The sequence below is a fragment of the Helicoverpa armigera genome, chromosome 1, assembly GCF_030705265.1.
Source record: "Helicoverpa armigera isolate CAAS_96S chromosome 1, ASM3070526v1, whole genome shotgun sequence".
NCBI classification, from domain to species: domain Eukaryota; kingdom Metazoa; phylum Arthropoda; class Insecta; order Lepidoptera; family Noctuidae; genus Helicoverpa; species Helicoverpa armigera.
In genome coordinates this window covers 14,128,659-14,154,117 of record NC_087120.1, presented here as the reverse complement: position 1 = coordinate 14,154,117, position 25,459 = coordinate 14,128,659, and the positions used below count along the sequence as shown (strand labels likewise).

The 25,459-nt window shown below is 34.5% G+C and overlaps 2 protein-coding genes across 5 annotated transcripts; one reads left to right on the top strand and one right to left on the bottom strand.

Annotated features, from left to right (window-relative positions):
- Nucleotides 1-3,803: 3,803 nt before the first annotated feature.
- LOC110379391 (pyruvate dehydrogenase [acetyl-transferring]-phosphatase 1, mitochondrial) lies at nt 3,804-10,309 on the bottom strand. 2 transcript variants are annotated; one of them, XM_049836361.2, is made up of 5 exons: nt 10,079-10,308; nt 9,787-9,869; nt 9,023-9,161; nt 8,270-8,439; nt 3,804-7,393 (listed from the first exon to the last, which is right to left on the bottom strand). In XM_049836361.2, exons 3-5 carry the CDS (start codon nt 9,030-9,032, stop codon nt 6,410-6,412), a joined length of 1,164 nt encoding a protein of 387 aa, XP_049692318.2. In that variant the 5' UTR covers nt 9,033-9,161; nt 9,787-9,869; nt 10,079-10,308; the 3' UTR covers nt 3,804-6,409. The 2 variants fall into 2 exon arrangements, with proteins under 2 accessions (XP_049692318.2, XP_021194731.3); XM_021339056.3 differs by having other exon boundaries at nt 9,787-10,309.
- A 1,326-nt stretch (nt 10,310-11,635) lies between these two features.
- Nucleotides 11,636-24,910, top strand: LOC110379393 (vesicle-associated membrane protein-associated protein B). 3 transcript variants are annotated; one of them, XM_021339060.3, is made up of 8 exons: nt 11,636-11,820; nt 15,237-15,389; nt 15,534-15,637; nt 15,867-15,941; nt 16,031-16,111; nt 16,445-16,516; nt 16,981-17,097; nt 19,231-24,910. In XM_021339060.3, the coding sequence occupies exons 1-8, from the start codon at nt 11,769-11,771 to the stop codon at nt 19,393-19,395; spliced, it is 819 nt and encodes a 272-aa protein (XP_021194735.1). In that variant the 5' UTR covers nt 11,636-11,768; the 3' UTR covers nt 19,396-24,910. The 3 variants fall into 3 exon arrangements, with proteins under 3 accessions (XP_021194735.1, XP_021194733.1, XP_021194736.1); XM_021339058.3 differs by having other exon boundaries at nt 15,225-15,389; XM_021339061.3 differs by lacking the exon at nt 16,445-16,516 and having other exon boundaries at nt 15,225-15,389.
- The last annotated feature ends 549 nt before the right edge of the window (nt 24,911-25,459 follow it).

Genomic DNA, 25,459 nt, shown 5'->3' with positions numbered 1-25,459 from the left:
ATGCAGATCTGCTCAATAAACTTGACCGGCTTCTCAACAATTGCATTCGATTCGTTTTTAATCTCCGCAAGTACGATCATGTGTCTGCTTATCGAGAACAGCTTAGATGGCTGCCAATTAGGCAAAGACGTGAGATGAGAGCATTAACTACTCTATTTTCCATTCTTCATACTCCTTTTTCACCTCCTTATTTATCATGCCACTTCCAGTTTTTGTGTTCTCAACATGACAGAAATTTGCGTTCCTCCAACAACCGTCTACTCCAATGTCCCTCACATCGCACAGATTTCCTTCATTCCTCTTTTTTTGTCCAATCTATTCTTTTATGGAACAAGTTGCCCTCGGAAATTAGGATGGTAAATAGCCGATTGACTTTCAAATTGAAGCTTCGTGAGTATCTTCACCAGAGTTTGCAGAATTGACACAACTGTGCATTTGATTTTGTGTTATTTATATATGTATTAAAGTTTATTTAATATTATATATATATGTGTATGTATAATAAGTCTATGTACGTTTATATATTTTCGATTTCTCTTATATACATATTTAGTGCACCTGCCATGAAATTTCTCCTCCACCTAAAGGTTGACTGGTAGAGAACGCCTAAGGCGTTAAGTCCGCTTTTGTACATTGTTTTTTTGTAAAATGTGTGCAAAAAGTATAATATTGTCATCCTAGAAAGAGAATTGAAATATTTATATATTTTTTAATGTGAATATATTTTGGTACTATTTCGTAAATAGATCTGTTAGTTGTAAAATTATTCATTGCTCAAAATAGACAAGAGTCAAAAAGACTTAGTTTTTTTTCACAAATAGGAATTGAATGCTTACGCTTTTCGGTACTTAGTACATAAGATAATACGCTTATGTTTGCGAAGTGTAGTAACAAAATGAGAATCAAATATATTTTAGGTATATTTATTTTATGGTATGGATTTAGTGAGCAAATAAGTAATGTCTGGCGGATCTGGGATCTAGGTATGTCTATAAGATTCAACCAAAACTTTTTGGTACCTATTCTATTCCATGTTGTAAGAAAAAGTAAATTTTGATGACATGACAAATTCTTATTCTGAGTTGTAGTTTATTGTTTACCTACACGTAAAATGTCTTTACCATCGGAGATAAGGATAATTAAATGAAAAGGTGGCAATGTACTTGTTGGCTATGATGGGCACCAATATTACAAACTAAAAACCTATAAAAACGATTCTTTGATATGGAGGTGTAGTTCATTTAAAAAATCTTAGTGCTCGGGAAGTTTAACAATAAAAGTAAGTTTGAGCCGCGTACTCAGTGAGCAACAATCGTTTTTTCAAAGCACTAATTACTGATTAATTTATTACAGGAGCAAGTTATTCTGTTAAGAACACCCCATGGGTGTGAACCTGACATGACGAGGAATACGATAGATATCGTTCTGGCTAAACTCAAAGAAAAATGTGCTAGTAGCGATAAGCCCATACCTCGCTTGTATAATAAAACTACAGCAACATTAAGAGATGAAAGTGTACACGTTATCTCAAACATACCATCACTATCTAGCGTACAGCATTGTTTATATCAAACACGAAATTCAGCAGCAAATGTGACAAAAACTATGTTTACAAATGCTGAAGAAGTCCAAGTGCCTGAGAAATATTATGGACTTACATTAGCAGATTACTATATGGATGGCACTAGAATATTACTTTTTGTTTTCCGGATATTAAACACAAAATTAAAGGTATATCAGGATTTTTCGGGGACGCTACATTTAAGGCTTGTCCAAGACCTTTTGGGAAATTATTCACTATTCTCGGAGATATTGGTAGTACAGCAGAAACTACAAAAGTAGTTCCTCTTATATACGCACTATTACCGGATAAAAAACAGCCAACTTATAAAATAATGTTCGATTTAATTAAATGCACTTTGCCACAGTTTCAACCAAAAATTTACCATTGTGATTTCGAGATCGCAGCAATTAACGCTTTCACAATGTTAGAGGCTCAGATAGTAGGCTGTTATTACCACTGGCACCGGTGTCTTTGGCGAAAAGCGAAACAAATGGGTAACGACAAATGTAAGGCTGAAAGGCGAATTGTTTCATTGTGTACAGCGTTACCACTCCTGTCAAAAGAATATATTTTAGATGGTTGAACCTTCTGAGCGTTTTTGGCATGCGACATCGCACTAATAATGCATTAGAAGGATATCAGTCAGCGTGGGTCAGCGCTGAAAACCAGCGCTGTTGTCTCGTGCCTGCGTGTGCGAGACACAGCATTTATGTTGAGCGCTGCCCCTTTTCATGCATAAGTGACGCAGCTGCAGCGCTTTTCTTTTTTGTTTTGTCCCTAGATTTATTTGTTTGTATTTGTGTGTGTTTGTTTTCTGCGTCATTTGTGTGTAAAATAAATGGTTTTTCTTTCTTTCTTTCTATCATTCAAAATTAAATAAGTTGGTGAACAAAAATACAATAATAGAAATGAGGTAATACGTCAGAGAACCAAGGTCATCGACATAGCCCACCGAATCAGCAAGCTGAAGTGGCAGTGGGCTCGCCATATTAGCCGAAGAACCGATAACCGTTGGGGTAAACGAGTTCTAGAGTGGAGACCACGCCTCGGCAAACGTAGTGTCCTCAGGCACGGTGGAGTGATGACTTGCGCAAGACGGCTGGCAGGAGCTGGATGCGAGCAGCCGAAAATCGATCTCAGTGGCGTGCACTTGGCGAGGCCTATGTCCAGCAGTGGACTGCGATAGGCTGATGATGATGATGACTACGAAGGACTAAATTTCTTTAAAATGAATACTCTCCATAATCGTCGCAAAATTCATGATTTCTATTTACAGATTGCAACGAATTAGTTAATCACATTAAACCTGCTGTTTCCACCACGATACCGCGATACCCTGTCACCAAACCATTACACATGCCATTTTGCAGAACCAATGTAGGTAAACGCTCACCTGTGGCACGAATTTGCTGTGAATATAACTCTTTGTGCGGGAGCTCGGACAATTTTGTAATTTTTCATGATCCCTATAATAGATATCATTGACATTCCAAAATACGACTACTCATTGTTTATTGTTATTTTGTTTGCCTCTATCGATTCTTTTTTTTTATATTATTTATGTTATGTTGTTTATTCTCTAATGTAATTCAATTCTCTTTTAATGAGATATTCTATAATCAATAATTACAGTAATTGTATAGTTTGGTTTCAGTTATTTTTATTTTATTGACTTCAATAAGTATTTAAGTTTTTTACAGACGACCACGCTATTCTCTGTATATACAGCAATTACTACTAAATCATACAAAATTTTCAAGAATGTAGGTACAGTCAACTTCAGGTCAGTGGTAACAGTTTTATAGGAAAATCGTACTTATTACTATTGAGTTAAGGTGCATGACATTTACCACTGATGTGCGGTCTACCGTACATCGTATACTTTGTGTTCCAACGTGGCTCCTCAGTCCAAATATTTAGATTGAGGAGCTACCTTTTAGGTCATATAACTTTTGAACTATTATACTACAAATTCGGAGATTGATCCTACAATACTTTTTAACTTACTACTAAATAAGTACAAAACATTAAGATACAAAAAGTGGCTCCTCAATCCATACGGACATGAATTTATGGATGCATGTTTCCTTTTTGTTTCACGCAAAAACGGTTGAACCGATTTGGTTGAAATTTGGTATGTAGATAGGTGGAACCCTGGAACACACAGGGTGCTTTTTATCAAAACACCACGCGGGCGAATCCGCGGGCGGAAGCTAGTAGGAAATAAAACTCACAAAAATAAAGTCATTCAATCAAGATATTTTTTTATTTCCAAATGAATCATCATGTCAATAAATATAACAGCCTACACTAATACAATTTTACTTTTTGTTACTTACAACTTACAGGCGCCAACTAGCAGCTACGTGCGAGCTTTGTCTGATTAATATAAAAGGTTTTTTAAATATCCATAACCATGAGCGTACTCAGGGGAGGACAAAGGGCCCCCACCCCTTTTTAGGCATGAGACATCCTAAGATTACCCCTCACTGTCCCATTATTCTCCTTCCCGTTGTGCCTATTGCGAGAGGGACCCGCAGAAACAACGGGAAGGAGAATGTCAGATGTTTGCTGCTAAAACCCACCAGTTCTTTCTGGACCCCTTTGCTTACCAGGACCAAGGTAACAGTTTCGAAAAAGTTTCTTGCAGGCTCCCACACTATATTTATAGCAATTCGCGCTTTTAACAAAACAACAACACTAGCATTAAAACATTATATTAACATAAAAAATATGATTTGCCCCCTCCAAAACCTGGTACGCTCATGCCAATGATTTAAAATAAAGAGTATGCATAATATTAACATAACAGGATACAATTACAAATTAAAATAAATAGCCCATAATAGTTACAATTAATATGTCATTGAAAGTAACATCATTCATATATTTTTTTTAATAATAATCATTTAAAATACAATCATACAATTAAAAATTAGAACACATATTATTAAATTATAAATATCATATTTTATTACATTTTTTAAAACGAGGCCAAGAAAGTATTATGGCACTTGTTTGCAGTCATTGGATATTCGGCTGCATGCCAGTTACAGCTTACAATTGAGCGACAGCATGTGTGAAACAGCTTATTTTTATCTGGCCTTCATTTTTGAGTTTCATCATTCTCGCCATACTTTTTAACCATAAAAGCTTTTTGTTATTATTTTAGGGATAAATCATACAATTTCCATCTACAGCCTTCAATCTTTGATCGCATGGAGGGCCTCGAAGGTAGTTTTATGCAATACCAAATATTTCGTGAACCAACTTTAATATCTACTAAAATATAGCTTACATAGCATTTACAAATGTAGCAATAATAAGGCTCATTAGCTCCAATTTAAATATATCTGGTCTGATGCTAGGTACACTGCTTTGAATATTGGTTTTGCATGTAAATATACTATATAGTAACATCATTTAATTAGAATCTGTTAATTGGTGATCACATTGTGAGTATTACAAATATTGAACATTTTGGGATGTATGAATGTTTTGATATAAATATAAGTGGAATCATATTTAAAATCTACTAATAATTATTTTTGTTTGTTAAATAGATTGCTTTTTATTTTATTGCTTTCTTTATAATAAACAATGCACTTGTGACTGCCTCAAATTCTATAAAAATATAGATTACTATTCTTAATGTCAGATTTTAAAAGGCGCAAAATCCCTAAGATACAATTACTGAATATTTGTGCTAATTCTGTATAAAATTACCATAGTCATAAATAGGTATATACGCAGTACAGGTCTATACTTTACAATTTCGATAACATTGTAATGTATTTTCTAAAAATTTACATATTACACTACGTGACCGATCTGACCAAGGTCATCAATTGCTCAAGACCGAGCAAAGTGAAAAGACGACCAGTGGGCGCGGGTCACATTTTACGTACAGGATGTTCCAATCACTTTTAAATACGTTTCTTGAAAAAAAAACATTGGAGTTAAATCCTAAACGATCGACCACATACGGCTGACTGGCGTCCCTGACTCGTCAATAGTCAACAGTACGGGAAAGTATGGTATTATAGAAATTCTAACTCAATTCTTTAAGAAAATGCTGGTGATAAGCCGAAGAGATAGTGATGGCTTTACGGCCGTTAGGCGGAGCAGTAAAGTGGTACACGACATACAGGCCGTCTCGCCAGTACTCCTGGACCGTACGTATGACTTTTGACGCATCAGCACCGCGAGTCTATGCAGCATACATGGCAACAAATAATTTATCGTTCCAATTTGAAAAAATCTAATTATTCTGCGATCTTACAAATATGAAATCCTAATGAATAAGAGATAATATTTCGTTGTTAAAATGATTAATATATTCACAAATAGTAACCTTAAGAAACCTACAAGTTTCTTAATAGATTCTCATTTTCAAAATCCACTTTTAGAATGATACAATTCTAATTATTAATTGAGGTATAAATGCACCAATAATTTTTCTAATTTCATTACAATAGTCATTATTACTTACAAATTTTATAAATTACCTACTTAAATAATAATGGGCGCCAGCAATAATAAAAACAATAATATTCTTAACACACACAAAAATATGTTTAAACACAAAATTGACGTCAGTTTTAATGTAAATAGGCAAACACATTTGATTACGGTAAACGCGTCACCGAGAGGCCACGATAGCGCGTCACAAAGGCACTCAATGCAATGCTGATATATCACAGGCAATGTTTGATTGCTACCGCCATAGCTCTATATTCTAATGTTACTTAACCTACAGATGTGATTGTCCAGCGGCGCAATCAGGCGCGCTAGTGAGGCTTCTCGATAAAATAACTGAAAGGCACAGGATATCGTTTAAAATGTTTATGAAGGACACTGCCTAAGGTACTCGGGATCGAAGTAGGCGATGGTGACCGTCATGTCGTCCCTGAAGGTGCGGCTCACGTCGGCAGGCAGGCTGAGCAGGTGCGCCAGTCTCGAGTGATCCACGCCGTACTCCGTGCCTCCAATAGCATGCCTGATAAGATGAGTCGCAGCATTCTTATCTTTAGGCTTACTCTTCAAACTTTCTTTCCTATGCGACAAAAGTTCATCAATGGCACCAAGTTGGATATTTTTTTTCGGCAAATTTAGTGGATTAAAAAAAACTTTTCCTTTCATATGCTCACCAACTAATTTGACAGCTTGCAATGGTGACATCATGTCCCAGAGGCCATCTGAAGCGATTATTAGAAACTGGTCTCTTGGTGTAAGACGATGGTAATAGACATCCGGCATCGCTGTCAGATAAGGGGGAGTGAAATAATTTGCAGGTACTGCTTTAGGCCCTATAAATGGTGCGGCTAGTTTATTTAAAAGTTCTGCAGGCCATTTATATCTGTAATCTCCTATGCTGCGTAGTGGTGCCAGCTCGCCCAGAAGCCTGTCTCTTCTTATTACGGTTTTCCTTTCACTATCGGGATGCTCATTCCATATTCTTTTAAGTTCATCGAAGTTTTCGGCGTTGTGCTCTTTGGTAATCTTTTTGGCTATCCATTCGTTTTCGTCTGTCATAGTGCCCAGCACCGCATTACAATCGCCCACGTTAGCAACGTGCAGATTCGGGCCGTCGATGTGCGCGACGCACGCTACCGCCCCTGAGAGGGCCACGTACAGGCTCCTCGGATTGACAACGCCGTTTGCTTCGTAAGAATCAAGAACCTCTTTAGATAAATCACTATCTAATCTCATTATAGCTCTCTGTAACGACGCCTCAACATCTACTTCTCTAGGTACTTTGGTCAGCTCTGCTAAATATTGCTTGAAACTATTACTGTATTTATCTCGTAAATCTTCTTTCATTTCCATCTGAAATCCATATAATTTTTATAATTTATTTACCAAAACATATGACTATTATAAAGAAAAAGTAATGAGCACTACACATAACGAGTCCTGTGGCTTTAATACCTGTTATAATGCCAAAAGATAAGAAAGATCAATAGGAAATCGCTGCCTGGGAAATATCTTATTGAGAAACAATCATAATTCTATTGCTAGTTCAACTGTTTATCACGAAACGCAAACGATTTCACATGGATTAATAATAGGTTAAATAATGAAAAAATGTGTTACTACCTATATTTACCAAAGGAGCTAAGGTTTTGGTGGTTAGAGCACCGAATAACAAATACCTCCTTGCAAAACACAAATACACACTGCATAATGGCTTTCGGCTTCTCAATGTGTCCCTGACCTCACCTCATCATGAAGAGAGCCTCATTACTGTAAGAATTGGCTGGATGCTCTTGGCCACTAGACCATTAGCTGTCCCGACAATCCCCACAAAATCTAAGTGTATAAAATGAACAGTCTACGGGTCGAACTGTTGAACAACTAATTAATAGTAGTACTAGTAATGACACTGCCATAAGTGCAAAAAACTTTCTCTTTAAAAATCGCTGAACTGCATGTGCACTTAACTCACGCTACCTCTATGCATGCATTCAACAATTACACTAAATTATATATATATTTTTTAAACTTTAAGAGCAATATTGTATGAGTCAATGTTTCAATTTTTCAGCTGTCCTCCGTACTTTGTCAGAAAATGAAAGAAAAAATAAAAAGACATGTATGAGCGTGTTATTCTCAATCGCTGTGGCTCAATCGCTTTATGTCAAAACAAAATTGCAAATAATAGGAAATCTGACTAAGGTGTTTGTTAGCATTAGCATATCTTACCTTATCATTAAATGTTGTCACTAATTTATCTACTGGTAAGCCACTTTGTTGAAACGATTTGAGGACATCCGTTGGAAGAAGCGAAGCTGCTATGTAGTTGAACAGTCGCTTCGACACCACCTGGGCGCATTGCGGCCCTCCATGCCCATCAAATACACCCATCAGAATTCCTGAAAATGCAATCATATTATATAAATAACTACATCCTAAAACCATAATTTTAACTAAGAGTTTCAAAACTTTAAGAAATGCATTTTGTAATTTTTAGTTCCGTGATAAGGAGTATAGAATGATTGTGAGAACAATTGCTTCATAAAACAAACTAATTAAGAAGCGAATTTGTGAAAGAAACATCAGATGCCATAAAAAGTTATGTATTTCTTTCTTCAGTTTCATTAAGTTATAACTAGCTTTCGCCCATGGTTTCACCATCTCTCGAGGTACATGGATGAGGGTTATCAATAAAATCAAATTGGATGAGGTATATTCAAGTTTCATGGGTGCAATATATTTCATTTCAGATATGAATCTGAAACTCACAAAATAAATCTCTTTATTTTATGGTAAATCACCGAATGACCCCTCCTGCTGTGGGTGCAGGGTGAGGGAGTGGCAAACTCTTACTGGCTAAAACCCAATGTTCCCATTTATATACTCTGGCATTGGTGACTCTTTAGAACAATCGTGCAGCTCCAAGAAAAATAAGCCCCTGTTGCATAAGTTGTATAAGATAATGCAATAATGTTTTAATACCTGAAGACATAGTGCACGTTGCTTCACATCTTGTATCTTCAATAGGATGATTGGAAGCGAGCTGGTTGGAGTCGTAAGCCTTAACAGACCCTTCAGTGAATTCTTTGTTAAATTCATTTTTCCGCAGTATGACAGTGACCTGGCAAATCAATGAATTGAAAATTTAACATTAAAAAATTGCAGGCTGGGCTACACTACGATGAGTTGATTAAGGCTGACAATGAAGTCTGATCACTGAAGTCTGTAAATCGGGACATAAATAAGACTTCTCTTGAACTTTCACAGATGACGCATAACTAATATTAACACCTACTACTAGTGAAATGGGTATTTAATGGTGCTCCCATATGGTTATTATGAATCTGAAGCATTTTTTTTATTCAATGTATGAAACCCAAGGTCTTTGGCAGTCATTACGGCCAGTCAGGAAATCTGACAAGCAGTCTTATTAAGGGGTATTGGGTTGCCCAAGTAACTGGGTTGAAGAAGTCAGATACGCATTTGCTTCTTGTAAAAACTAACTGGTAACAAACATAGTTGGGAAAAAGGCTAGGCAGATGAAATGAAACTGACCATACAATATGTACCGATCTCAAGATAAATGAACATTTAACTTCCTGGCTTAGCTTAGCTTCTTTTTCAGGCAATCATACTTAGTGAAATTATAATACTAAATTGACACCAGAAGTATTTAGTGATCAGAATCGTAAAGATTCATGATTTCAGGAACATTTAGTAATAAGTACTTTTATGAATCAACTTACTTCTTGTGGAGAAGGGAGAATCGTAAGACCATCCTTGAAAGCTTGAACAACATCTGTTTGGCGTAACGAACTACAGGCACTAGCTTTAAATAAACATTTCTGGTTGACAAAATTGTGATTTTTATGAACGTTATTCAATAATAATTTACGTTTCGCGTTCAGATCTAACTTTAAACACGAATTCACTAAATAATTTATATATAAACTATTCATATTTATGCGAGCGGCTAACTACAATAGCCGGGAGTCAGGGGCATGTTATGCAAGCATTACGAATGTATCAAAATAATACCTAATAATTTCAATAAATTCTAGAATAATTTTAATTCAGATCACTGGCCCATTATATGCATATAATCTTTAGCTTATTGAAGTAAGTTTTTGAAGGTTTCCAATATACATTTTCAATGGAAAGAACTAGGAATGGCAAAAAAATTTAAATAAATAAAACCTATTGACATTTAATTTTCAATCAACCTCAAAAACTGAAAACCAAAGATACTCGCTCATGCTCGCTCACTATGGTAATGACTGTGTGCTCAAAAACCAATATAGAGGTCAGTGTCAAAAACTTACTAAAATTAAATTGTTACGAATGACGAGCGAATGACCTTTACCATGGTCTGTTAAACTAATTGAATTATTAGAAAGTTATTTCGTTTGTTATATCACATCAGTTTATACCTCAATCCAACCATGCCAGAACATTTTATTCCGCGAAGTCTACACGTGATCAAAGGGGCGGACCCACAGTTTTATTTTCATTATTTTACTCTTTGCTTTTTGGCCTTTTGGCCTGACCCATACTTTGGCCAAAGATGAGCAAAAGAATTTGCTTTGCAATGCGTGGCAATGCATATTGTCGTCTAGGGAAAGCCTTATATATTTTTCATAAAAGGAAAAAGGGATGCGTCCCTTAGGCGCTTCCTAGACGATCAATTGAATTGCACAGAACTTAATACAAATCGTGCAAAATGGCCCATGTAGGGTGAATGTTGAAGATAATGCATTAATTAAATAATAAAAAAGAGAAATTCAATTTTGATAGAATTTTTTATTTAATTTATTTATTTTATTTAGTTAGTTAAGTTCATATACACTCAGTCTCTGTATTGGCACAAAATATTTTTTGTGTGGTCTTGGGAATGAAACTAGAGTAATACAGCAGATTTAATTACTAAAATTTTGACTATTTCATAAGTATACAAATTTATTTAAACAATTAAAATGAATCTTGTACATACGATGTAGCAAATAAAATATTTATCTCCTTAAAATATGAGCTGTAATGAAAGTGATAAGAATAGGTTCACCTCAGATGAGAAAATGAACCAAAAACGTTAGCACACAATATAACGCGTAGGTATATATGTAATCTAAAAAGGGAATGTAGCACGTCATATTAAAATGTTATCATTCTTTGGTTCGTTCCTTTCTAATTAATCATAATAGTTCTATGTCCCCTTCTTATACATACTATTCTAAATACTGTACGATTTACGGTACGATTTTTTAAAGACGTTTGCCTTATTTATGTAGAATTTATCAAAAATGAATAGAATAATGCGCGCGCAGCACTAAGTACCAAAATACCAAATACCTAGCCATACAAGTGAGTATGGGGGGTAGGTGCTATCCTATAAATCCATAACGGAGGCTATTCTACAGATCTTCCAGCAAAAAAAAATGTCCTTAAATTAGGTATATGAAAAGTTAGAATAAATTTTATAAATATATTTTTTATTTTATTAAGGTTTCTGAAATCAGTAAATGACAAGAATAATATTTATCAATATTATGCATACTTGAGAGAGGATTTAAGAATAGACGCCATGAAAAAAGAAAGAGAACGCATGCGCAATGCGCATGTCGAATTCGTCATTCATCGTTCGTTCGCTTTGGCCGACATCGCGGAGCCTGCGGTCATTTTTTCGTGATCTGCAATTTTTGCCAACGAGATACTAAGCTTATAATAATACAAAATGCCTAACCAGGTGTTAACTATAGAGCCCCAAAATGAACTTAAATTTAAAGGTGAGTACCCTATCTCTTTATTTCGGTTAAGCTATAAACCGCCGCATTGAAACTTGGTCGCATACATAGGTCGCGAGCTAGCTGCTGACAAATGGAGTTTCTATTTCCAGATATCGGCGTTTTGTCAGGGTGCGGTTTTTTACGTTTTCCTCATAATTTGCTATTAATCGCTTATATTACTATTTGTAAAAGATGCTGAGTTATATTTTACAAGTGTCTATTCTATAAAACCGACATTCACGAAATATTATACATGGATTACTTTGGGTCTCACAAGTATAAGTGTACCTAGCAGCTGTAAGGTTCCGTTCAGTAATGGTTTCAGAATTATATTACCTGGGTGCTTTAGATATATCGCATAGATTGATTAAAAATACATATTCACACTGTTAGCAATGGTGATTAAAAATATCATAATTACATTTTAATTTATATTTTTGTTAGTCTACTTATTTTTCTACAAATACCCTACTTAGATATTTGTATTTTGAAATCAAAAAGGTTTTCCAATAATGAATATGTTCCTGAGAATAACTTTTTTGATAAAACAGTCCAACAATTGTTTGCTTCTAGTAGCAAACATGAATCATTACAATACTAGTTAACCAGTAAAGCAATATGTATAAATTTAGGAAACAAATTAACCTTTTTCTCCTTTTTCATCAAATGAATTAAGCTAGCTTGCTTGTTATGCTTGTTGAAGTTTAATTTTGCTTGTGACATATTATATAGTTGAACTATTGCAACAAGCAATATTATAGATCTAAACATTTGTTAAGACTGTTAGGTTACTCATGAATTTATTAATATTACAGTTAGACATCAATATCAGCATGGTGATTTATGAAATATTAAAACTATTTCTTTCAAATTTGCAACTTTTTCACAATCATTTGATCTAAGTTTATCAGTCCTGCATTTAAATCAACGCTCAAATTTCATGATTTTGTGTTCAGAATTAACAATTTAAATGATAATATACTGTGCAATCAAAGATAATTTGAATATTCTTGTTATTGGATAATATTAAGGTTGGGTTTAAAGAATTTTTATTGTTTCAAAAAAGTAATCTTACAATTTCACTTACATCTGAAATTTTTTGAAGTGTTTAACAATTTTGGGTTTAAAATAATTATGCTTACGCCATGTTGACTATGAAACATATTTATCTTATGTTTATTTATTTATTTAGTACACTATGGAGAACTTACAACTAAACAAAAACAAAATAAAAAAGGAAGTCATAGTCGATACAGAGCCAATTAGAAGTCCTCGCTTATAATAGATGTTGTAGGATTTAAAGCAAAAATAACATTTCAATCTCACATACGTTGACCAAAGTTAGCTGCCATTTTGTTGGTTGTCGACTACATATTAGTACCCACATTGCAGATTATAGAGAAGTAATTTCTTTGGCAGTACCCATTGTTTATGAAAAAAACTCATGTTTTAATGTTATGTTTATAGAAATTCTTAGAAGTTTTTAAAAAATCTGTTTGTATTGTTGATTCTGATCAAGAATCAGTATTGTGTGCAGTAAAGACATGACGTATATGAATCATTCATGTAAACATGGAATATCTGAATAAGTTTTTGGTGCATGTTTTCATAGACATTCAACATTGCCAACTATACAATGCCATTTAAGTACTTTAAATATTGAACAATTGTTGGATGCTGGTGGAATGTTTTTTTTATGTAGATGCAGGAAATACATACAAGTATTCAGATAGTCTAGTATAGAGAATAGTCTTTCTGGAACAAATATTTTACATAATTTCATGCATCATAAAGAGACATCGGCACAAAGGTTAATAATTGAAATGGACTAAGAAGAGTATTTTTTGTCGACAACTACCAGTGACAACATCCTACTTCCAATACTGTTTCTAAATACAAATGTGTGTAATTTTTTATGAACATACCTACTATTTTACACTAATGATAAAAATATGTAATCTGCACCACCTGCACCTTTAAAAAGTTATAAAAGAAGGCTACTGCTACATATATAATCTCAAAAGAAATGAATTACAGTTCAAAATGTATGCACATTTGTAAACAAATTTCATATACCTATTACATTAATGTAATACATGTTTTATTAAATGACCATATTTCTCAATATTGAACATTTGGAAATTAATGTTGTTGGCAATCTGATTGTTACTTAATAATTATGATTTACATTGTGCTAACTGCATAAATTATCATGATAGATTGATTTCACCGGTTTTCAATTCAATTGTAAGTTTTAACACAAGTGGTATAGTCTATATTTATACTACACATATTTAAATAGGTACGTTCTTACGTCACTTATTGTTCTTTTTTCATCAGTGAATCATTAAATTGGAGGATTAACAGAAGGCATGTATTTAAGCGGTCTTTATAGTAAGGGCATAGTCTATGTAATCTTGTTAGCAGCATAAATGATTGCAGTAATTTTTCTTACCACTTTGATTAGCTGGCTTTTGTGCCCACTATTATTTTTAAAATTTTCACTATACACATATTATATTTATACCTTTTGTATTAAAATTAAAGATACATTATGCAAATGGATATACTTAATTTAGTCTTTATTTATCAAAAAGAAAGTAGTAAGATATTTCACTATAGATTTTGATGACCTTCAATTAAAGTTGATTAGTACACAAATTATTAATTGAGAGTATATTATTCAGCTTTTACTGTTCTCAAGTTTTCAGATGTGATAATGAGACAATAGAAAGTATAATAATTATGTTCATTTGTTGATTAAAATGTAAAATAATGAATGCCATGTTCAAATGCTTATCCAAATGTTGTGGGTGCATTCAAACATGACTGAATAAATGCTGAATACAAGCATTAGTTCAGATTTATACCTGACCTTGTTCAAGAGGTACTATCAATGAGATCAGTGATTGTACTTGTAAGGCATCTCAACCAATGATACTACCATACCTCAGTGAATTTGTTAATTGCCTTTGACTATTTCATGGTTTTGAGTATTTGACAGCTGATGTTTTAAAATACACGTCATTTTTAGTTCTGTAATATTGAATTCTTCTATTCTCAGTATCAACCTTACTACTTATGTGTTAAAAACAGTATAATATTAATTCATATCTATCCATACCACCATTACAATTTTGTTAATTTCTGTTTTTAAAAATGTCATGAATAATGACTTGATAATGAAATGAGTTATTTTATTATTGTCGTCTATCAAAATCGACTACAATTTACTATATCTTTTACTGTGAATGACTATGTAATGCTTTATAACTTTCTTAATGTTTTCAGATATTTATGATTTGAGCACAGGGTGTAACATTATGCTGCTGGATACCAGCGGCATAATTGTTGCCATTTGTGCTTGCCCTCAAGGATATAGTCATTATTATTGATTATTTTAGTTGATTATTCAGGACTGTTCGAGCAAGGGTGCACTACTTACATGCGATTGACTAACCCTTCAAATGATACAGTACTATTCAAGATAAAAACTACCGCCCCAAAGAAGTATTGTGTACGCCCTAATTCTGGAGTGCTTGAGCCAAACTCTAAAGTGGAAATAGCTAGTAAGTTCTTTAAATTTACTTTACAAAAACTCTGAATTGCTTGCAAAAAAATATACAAAAAATGCATTCAAGAATTTTTTTAAAGGACAAGAATACATACTCAGGTTTAACAAAGGATTTAAATGTTGCATAAACTATTTTCAGTTACTCCACAGCCTGTGTATGTCGATGCTAATGAGAAACATAAACATAAGTTCATGGTGCAGAGCGTGGTTGCTCCAGAGGGAAAGACCAACATTGATCAAGTGGTATGTTTACTTGTTTCCAACAACTTATTAATTCATCATTTTAGTAATGTAGGAGATTATTTACAGAACTTACATAGCATCTCAGGTATACAGCTTAATCAAAGCATGTGCTACATTTACGAATTTGTACTAAAGCTACCAAGTTATGTAAGGAATACCTGAAGGAAGCATAAATTATAACAAACTTACAATAATTCTGAAATAAATAATTTTGTATTCATTATTTCAGTGGAAGGAGATCAGTCCAGAACAACTTATGGATTACAAGTTGAAGTGCGTGTTTGAATCTCCACGCGGCCTTAATGTAAGTCTGCAAATCGTTTAACGTTTCCATGTCTTCATGGTAAATATGTGTATATTTTCGTTTGAACTAATTTTTGCACTGTTTTGTAGGACGCCGGTGACAACGTCGCCCAAAACGAAGTGACCAAGAAACGCGTCGCAGTTGCTGACGAAGCGAAATCTTCAACAAAGGTAATGATCTAACATGTTCTTAAGACTTTGGGTGTGATGTTCAGTAGAGTTCCCTTTCTACATACATCTGTAGAAAGTGTCCCTACGGACTAGTTGAGTGTATGTTTTCTTTTATGTTTTCGTTGTATTTGTGAGCTTCATCCATTTTTATTTGCCCTTTCGCCAATCAGCCACGTAGATTCGCGACTAACGCTCAGCATAGTTTCCGTATCCATCAGTAGTCATGAGACAGTCACGTCGTTGTACCGTTAGTGATATATGAATATCTATGTATCATATCCATACTGGATAATATTAGTCCGAGCTTGGCATGTTATTTAAATTGTCTTACAGGATGCCGTAGAAGGTCTAATCCAGAACGAAGCAAAGCGGAGGGATGATGATCACACTACAGGCGTGAAAACGGTACCTGATAATTACATTTTTATTCAAAATTATTTCGATCTACAGACACTGTTATTTTTAAACTCTAAAGTCATTTCGTCTTGTGTGCGCTGATGATTTAGTATGCGTCGCATTGATAAAAAAATTGTACAAGGCGAAGTCTAAATTTTCACGTTTTTTTTTTTGTAAAATGACACTAAGTTTGAAGGAAAAGTATAGTAAGCATTTGCACTGCAACCATCTATTGCTAACATAAATATAGATTAGCTGAGTCGTTAGCTTACCGTATTTTGTGTGTACACATACGTCAGACATCCTCGACATCCCATTACCCACAACACACTGTATATTCACTATTATTGCCCTCAACTGCATGTTTATCATTGATTTGCAATAGTTTATTCATTTATTTTATGTTATCATATACGTAAGTTTATCACTTGACTAGCCTTATTTATATATTTTTTTTATTATCGTTATTTCAGACTTTGGCTTTCCCTAAGTCTGAGAATGCGGAAACTGACTTGCAAAAGGCGACTTTAGAAGTTATTGTTTTGAGGGAGGAAGAAAGCAAATTAAGACATGAAAATCTGCAATTAAAAGTGAGTTGTTATTTTATGTTATTTTTTGTTTTATTATGACTTTTCTATCTTATTACTAAGTAAAATATATTCTTTTGTTTATATTAAGTATCTGTTAAGAATGTCCTTATATTTCCTGTAGTTGGTGTATTAAGAGCGTATAGTTTTCCTTTAAATTTGACACAATTGGCAAAAATCGGTATCTACTGAAATGTGCCACATGCACACAAAGCGAATCTGACGAGTTGTACAAGTCCACTGTGCTGAGCGTAATCACAACAGTCCCTCGGACACGGCACACCATTATTTGTTGTTATGTCTTGTTGAATTTTTTGTGAACATGTCTTCATGAGGTCGTCTGCTACAGCCACCTTTTTGAGTGTAGAACATTCAACTTCCCTCTAGTTTGTGATGCTGGAGATGTCGAGAAAATAATGGTTTATGCCTGAGTTTTTATTGTTTTATTTGTTGGAGATATAGGATTTAATGATAACACTGAGAATATTAATAATTTTGGAAATATAATTCTAGCAGAAAATAGTAATGGGACTTTATGAAAGTATAACAGGCTATCTAAGTTAAAGTTTTGCGTCTTGCGATTGGTTCTCTGTGCCTTATGTTCTAAGCGAATTGCAATTCAGCGATGTTTTATTGACTACGTATTGTGATATCTATGTTGATGCAAAAAAGGCGACATTTCTAAGAATCAGCCTCCATTTAGATTAAAAAAAAAAACGGAATAGGGTTAGGTTAGTATTTTGAGCTATGTTTTTGATTACCAAAATAGCTGTTTGCTGTTAAAACACCTGACCATTAAAGGATAAAACGAGCTAATAAGAAAATGAAACGTGCCAAAAGTTAAATATGAAATAGTAGAATCGCTTCACACAGAATCTTACTCTGCATCATAATATTATAAATCGATGAGTACAACTCGGGAAACGGTATCTAGAAAAATTGCATTTTTTTTTCTGGGATGAATTATTGCCTGGGACCGATTGTTGCACTAAGTCATCTCCCGAACCTTTTCCCAACTATGTTTGGGGTCGGCTTCCAGTCTAACCGGATGCAGCTAAGTACCAATGTTTTACAAGGAGTGGCCACCTATCTGACCTCCTCAACCCAGTTACCCGGCCAAACCGAAACCAATACCCCTTGGTAAGACTAGATGTCGGACTACCCTTAAGGACTGCCAAATACGTTCAGTGACAGCCGGGACCAAAACAGTCATTGGTGTCCAAGATATACTTAGATTGTACTTATAAACTTAGAAAAGATGCATTGGGTGCCTGAAGTAGAATCAAACCCACTCATTTAGACTTGAGTGGCTGGTTCTTTACCCACTAGGCCACCATGCCAGATTTTTCAAAATCTGATAGTACTGACCTATATAACTGTTAAGCTTTAGTTCCTTTGCCAAACGCACTGCTGGCTCGGTGGGTCTATAATCATCATCTGATCAGCTCAAGTGTCAGAGTTCTCTCTAATCCGTCCGATGTTTTATTAATAAGTCGGCGATCGGTATTTTTTTTCAATTTCATGTTTCAATGATATTATTTATTTTCAAACAATAAAATGGATTGTTCTGTGAAGTCCATTACAATTCACCTTAGGCCATGCAATGTATTAAATTCAATTTAATTACTAGACGTGTGTTTGTTGAGCCAAAAGGCTAGTTTGTTGTTTGACGGAACGGCTGTTTCAACCACTACTGACTGCGTCATATGAATAGTTGGCATGCATTACCATAATAGGGGAAAAAATATGATGGTTTGATAAAACGACAAAAAATTTGCAAAACTGAAGATTACTGAGATGCATAATAGCTGTGCGATTACGTAAAGTCAGGTGACAATAGCCATCTTTCGTCTTTCGGTTGTTTTGATTGTTTTAATGCGAGAGAAATTTATTTAGAAAGGAGGGTTATTTCTATTTAAATAATTGAATGTGAGACGATCAAAGCAGGCAGATAATAAAAACAAAAATATGACAAATGCAACTGCAATGCGAATGTTGGCTTATGCAAGCCTTAACGCGTTGCAAGCTACGTGTCTGTAATAACGTGGTACACATTCCGTTAGCATAATAAATGTTTCTAACTTTATTTGTGTACAATATAAGTGTAGATGGCATATATGTGATGTGGTATTCCAGGAAGAGCTGATGCGCCTGCGCCAGTCGGCGGGCGGCGAGGGACGCGTGGCGCGCGCGCACTCGTACGGGCCGGAGAAGAGCGCGCAGGTGGCGCTCATGCCCTGGGTGCTGACCGCCGTGGGCATGGCGCTGCTCGGCATCATCATCGGCAAGTTCCTCATGTGAATGGCCAACTAAGCCCCGCGGTCACCTTGACATCGCCTCACAGATACCGCTGTTACACCGCTCCCGATGCATCCCTCTCGCACAAGGCAGCTTACATTTCTTTATAGCGAACCTCCAAAGCTTCCGTCACTTGTGTTCCTTGAAGAATTTAATGTTTAACTTGATCAGTCATCCTCTCATGTTACTAATAATGATTTAACTTAGATTTTTTATAAACAGGAATTTCATTAAAATCCTCTGAATTTAACAAAGGCTATTTGATTATACTTGATATTGATATGACGTTAAAGAAATTCCTATTTCCATTTTAAATAGTTGACATGTTTGTTAAACTGTTATTACTTATTAAATTGCTTTACCTTATTCCAAGGCAACCAATGTTTTCCTGTTAGTTTTTCTATTATTTGATAAATATCCAGTAATTTTAAAGCCAACCCGTTTTTTGACGAAAACAAGAACATCACAACAACTTTGTATATATTCACTGTTAAAATTATATAAGGATTTTCTTAACATTACCTCTTTGAAATACTCTCTAGTATTTATGCCAAGCCATTCTTCCGAAGCTAATCATACCGGCTCTTAAGATTTATTTACATTTATCCAAAGCCAATCATTGCCCTGTCTTTCAATAGTAATTTGAGTGTGAGATAGATGCCTCAGGTGGCTTGTAGAACGACTCACTGAGCGGAGTTGCTCGACACGACATCGTGTCGGCACCCGTCGCTCGTATTTACTTGCAGTTGTACAATCCACCCCTAGAATTGTCCATTGACCAAACGTCTGATTGTTCATTTATGACAAATTCTCTAACCGTTTAACTATTGTCCGCGACAGGTTGACATGGCAAGTTTCTAGTGATGTGCCATCATATATTAAAGCGTATTAATAAACGTTTATTAAAGTCAGCTGTAAAGGCCTCATCCTGCTTATAAAAAACGTGAGGTGTGAAATTTCTCTAAATAGCAAAGAACCTATCACAATCAATATTAAACTAACTCATACTATTGCTTCCACGAGGTCAACGCGAACTCGTCAAGCCCTAAGATTTGGGAGTCGCGCATCTGTCATATACAAGTATGCACATTAACCTGACGCGGACCACACGAAGTTTTCGATTGTTATTAACTCGCATACTAATATTAAAGAAACTTACAATAGAACTTAGCAATTTACATGTTATTTCATTATAAGCAGCACTACTTATATGCGTTTCTGTTTAACTTAACGCTGGGACTGTTTTATCTTGTCTTTGTCGCTTGACTGCAGCATAAGTATACCTGACTTGTATCTGTCCGGATCGACTCGTTCACGCGTCTGTTCGCCCCGATATACAACGTGTTACAAAAATATTAAAAAAAAATATAAATAGTAAATTATCATAGCCAAAAACATCGCACATTTATCTCATTTTTGTAATACATACAATTCTAAACATATTAAACTATTTCTGTAAAGTTGCCTTTTTAACATAAATTTGTTTGATTTGATTCAATGAAAAATTTAATCTTTTTTTATTACGTGGGAAATCAAAATCGATATCACGATTTAAAACTAATGTTAATTGACTCTTTATAAGGGGGGCATTTGACCGCCTTTCGGTTTTACGGGCACTTTTGTAACACCTTGTATATACAGTCAGATATATAAACATATATATAGGCATATCTACCTTGTATTAGATATTGATATTAGATATATGACTATATATAATCGTGAACTACAGCACGGTGCTGTCAGTTTGTACATTATAGTTACGCATTTTTATTAACAGTGGTATGATGTCAGGGCAGTAGATTGGTCAATAGAATTATTATAATATATATATATATTATAGATATTTTATTTTGCGTAGTTTATTTACTTATAATAAAGTTGTAGCTATTTTTCTTGATAAAGCTGGAAAGATCTTATGCATATTAAACGTGATGTAAATGTAGTATAGCATGCGATCTTTTACATTACAATGTCGACATAATTAATTTTTGCCATTAAGAAATGAGAGTAATTACTTTGGCAAGGTACCAATAATTTATCAAGAAAACTGAGTTACTTTATGCGGCTTGCCAAATGTGCTTGTCGGCATTTATACTAAATTGATTATAAAATTAGAGTAATCTTGTACACGTTCTGTGACAAAGCAACAATTTACAGCTTTTGAATAAAATACAAGGTAATGATGGATACAGTTGACGAAGTTGTATTCAATGTCAGGCACCAGTCCCGAAGAAGCAGTGTGCTTTGTGTCATCACTACACTCATAATATTGTGTGATCAGAGAAACTTGATTGGCACTGCTTTGTGAAGCCGTAGAGTGGGCACGTGTGTTATGTGAGGTGCGGGAAGTGCCATCAGTCGTCCCCAGTGGGCCGGTGTCAGCTACACCCTTCATTGCCTTAAGTACATAGATTTATAATGTAGTCAAGGTTTTTACAGTATTCAGAAATGTTTTAAGAGTTTTGGAACTGTAGTTTGGTGCCTCAAAACATGGCGTATTAGACTAAATTGGAGAGATTGTTAAGCCACCATTGTTACACATAATGTATTTGTAAAATTATGTACCATTATAACTTTATTAAAAGACCTTGAGGTACAAACTACATAGATAACGAGTAATTTTGGAAAAGGTTTTAAATATTTCTTTGATTTAGTGAAATACTCATGCATTATTGTCGAAAATTAAATTACTATGAAAATAGTTGAGGTTAGGTATAGCCTCAAAAATAAAAAATGTAACTACGGTATTTTATTTTATAGTCAGCCGTAAATGTGCAGGCAATAACTTAATACAACAAAAAACATTGTTATCAGTTACTACGTTTTAGGATAATCCTTAATTTCTGTTTTTCTATGTATGTTTCATCGTGAATAAATAAATATCATTTAAAACTAAACAGATTTATCGTTAATATAATTATTGGCTTATAGCAAAACAATCTGTGTGTGAATAAACTTACGTCAAATATACATTACGTTGTGCAAAATATAAATGTTAGTACTACGTATTGTTAATATTATTTATAAATAATGAATGTAAGCATATGTGACTATTCGTGAGGACACACTAAACGTTATCTTCTTATTCCGGAGCCCTGAGCTTAAACATACGGCCATTTACTTGAAGTAGCGCAAATTACGGCACTGTACACACTGAAATCACACTGTATAGCGCAGCACGCTCGTCACCTGTAATCTGCGCTGCACGCATTCGACGACTAGTGCATGAGTGCTAGACGCATGCTCGAATTTACAGCTGCAGCGGCAGCTTTCATCACCAAAGCGTAGCGTTATGGTTTCAGTGTGCTATTCGCCTCAAATACATTATAGATACCGTACCTACATCACAATATTAAGTCATTATGTTTGGTACGTAGTTGTTGTCAGACATACAATATCCAGCATTGAATACTTAGGAATTAATGTTATATATGACGTGTTAAGTGGAAAACATAGCGTAATAAATCATACTTAACTTGTATTTTGGTGTAAATGTGGATGAAATTGTCTTGTCATTATTTTCAACTTTCTACTGTGGCTTTTGAAATGATCATATTATGAGCCCGTAGTCTCTATGAATTCATTTGTACAAATTCTTAAAAATAGATATTTATATACTTCCATCATTGAACCTTGGTAAACATGTGAGAAGTAACAGTGTCAAGCATCCCCGCGAAAGTTGCCATTTTGGTTTTATTTGTGACTTACAAGAGCATATTGGCTGGTTCCGATCTGTAAGCAATATTCACATGACGATGTTATTTTATAAATACGTTCTGGTTAAACTTTGACATCAAAAATTTGTTAACAACGAATTTTAAGTTTATTTATTTTAAGTGCACAGCGGGAGTGACAAACAGTGAGGATACTCGCTTTTATCAAACGATTTGTTAAAAATACGGCCTGGTCTGGCCTTAGCTGAGCTTTACACTATTTATCGTAGTTATAATATGCGACAATCTTTTAGAAATGGACTAGGTATGCAACTCCTTTATTTATGACGAATATGAACGGTATTGAAATAACTTGTTTTGTTATATATTGCGATTGATGTAGTATTCATATTAAAGCTCAGCTAGTGTCGAACTGAGATACGAGGTGCGAAGTGAGGATTGTATGAGTGAAAAAATTGGTAGTACAACCGTGGCTCAGTTTGAACCTCACGGCTACTATTCCATAATAAAATAGGCGTCATCATGTCATGTTTCATAGCACATTTAATCGTAGTTTTGTGTCAATATATTTAGAAGAATTTCACTCTTGTTTATGGCATTTTTACTTTTCATTTGTGGTGGTTTTTTTAAATAATTAATGCCTATAAACAGAATGTTCCAGTGTATTTTGTGTATCTCTACATCATCTAGGTAAGATCGGACTTAACATGTACTGTACAGACAAATAAGAACTTGACCATTATTATGTATTGCATGTAATTGCCTAAAACTTTATACTGCATGTGTTACCAAAGACAGCCCTCAGTCAAGGGCTGTCCAAACCACTGGCCTCGGACCGCGTTCGGTCACCTCTGTGCGGTCCGCTGAGTATTTTGAAGTAACGAGCATAAAATTAATGTGCCCAAATCTTTTGGGGCGAATGAATTTAATTCAGAGTCTTAGTTTCCTTAGTTTCTAAGCCAACAGAAGATATATGTAATCTCAACAACATCGTACATATTGAGATAAAATAACTTGTATTTATTTCTTTATAAAGCTGTAAAATATATTAGAAGCAAAATTGCTGACAAAAATAATCGTTTTTTCTGTATTTTGACTGTTTTTTTACGGCGGTAGGCTGTAGTCCTCAAACTAACAAAAAAAATCTCATTGTTTTAAGTAATTAAACCTTATTTTAAACTGGGTATCTTGAATTTTTTAAGGGTTCATCATCTGAGCCGTAGGCATAGAACGTCCAATGCTTATGATAGGCTTCCCTCAGGAATGAAGAAATAAGATTATTTATTTGCGTAAAGGATGAAAGTAAGTTTATAAAGCACAAATAAAACATATTGTAACTAATTTGTGCGGCCCTCTATTTAGCGACTTGTATTTTCCCGCGATCACAGTTGTTTGGACAGCCCTGACTTAACAGACTCGCATTATGTAAATGCTAGACCTACTTATAACAAGAAACACAGTACCTACCTACTTGGGCGCATTTAATTTCGTTAGGCATTTTTTCAACTCAAAATGTGTTATATTTTGTAACATAGAAACATGTTAACATGCATTTTTTGGTATTGACGATAGATAGACTATGCAACATAGCGGTAGTGTGTTCTGTGAAATAGCCTATTGAAATTTTTGCATCCATGTGTCATAAACCTGCAGATCTTCATGTTATTTTTAGGAGATGATGTATTGGTATAAGGACATTTAATTATCAATGCGTAGGGTTATTTTTAAATTAACAATAGAAAACTTTGAATTAATTAAAATTTCCGTATGGTATTGTTGTTATATTGTACTATTATGCTATATTGTATCGTTTTATCTGAAATAAAAGACTTAATTTATGACTACCATGTGTTTTTCTGTCAGTCCAAGTAAGTACAGGCCCCAAATAACGCACAAAATTATAGTAATTTCCTCACGGAGAATATGTTTTAATGTGACCGATTCTGCCAGCAATTTTTTATATTTCAGACCTCGGCACTGAAAAAGTTCCCATTCCCAATACGCTCTAGAAGTCGTGGTCTAGAGATTGCTGTTAACTCCCAGAGCCTAGAGCAGTTTCAATTGATATATCCACAAAAAAATACCTGATTGGCGATATATCATCTGTTCTATATAGAGGTATCTATCTGTCTAACCGGTATTCCCAATACGCTCTAAAAGTCGTGGTCTAGAGATTGCTGTTAACTAACTCCCAGAGCCTAGAGCAGTTTCAATTGATATATCCACAGAAAATACCTGATTGGCGATATATCATCTGTTCTATATAGAGGTATCTATCTGTCTAACCGGTAGCTGCTATCGCTAACAGTTGAGTTCCCTACCCTGCACTTTGCTCCATTGTCGGTTCTGATATGGTAATATAATACATACCTAATTGGTAGTCTTAACGCATT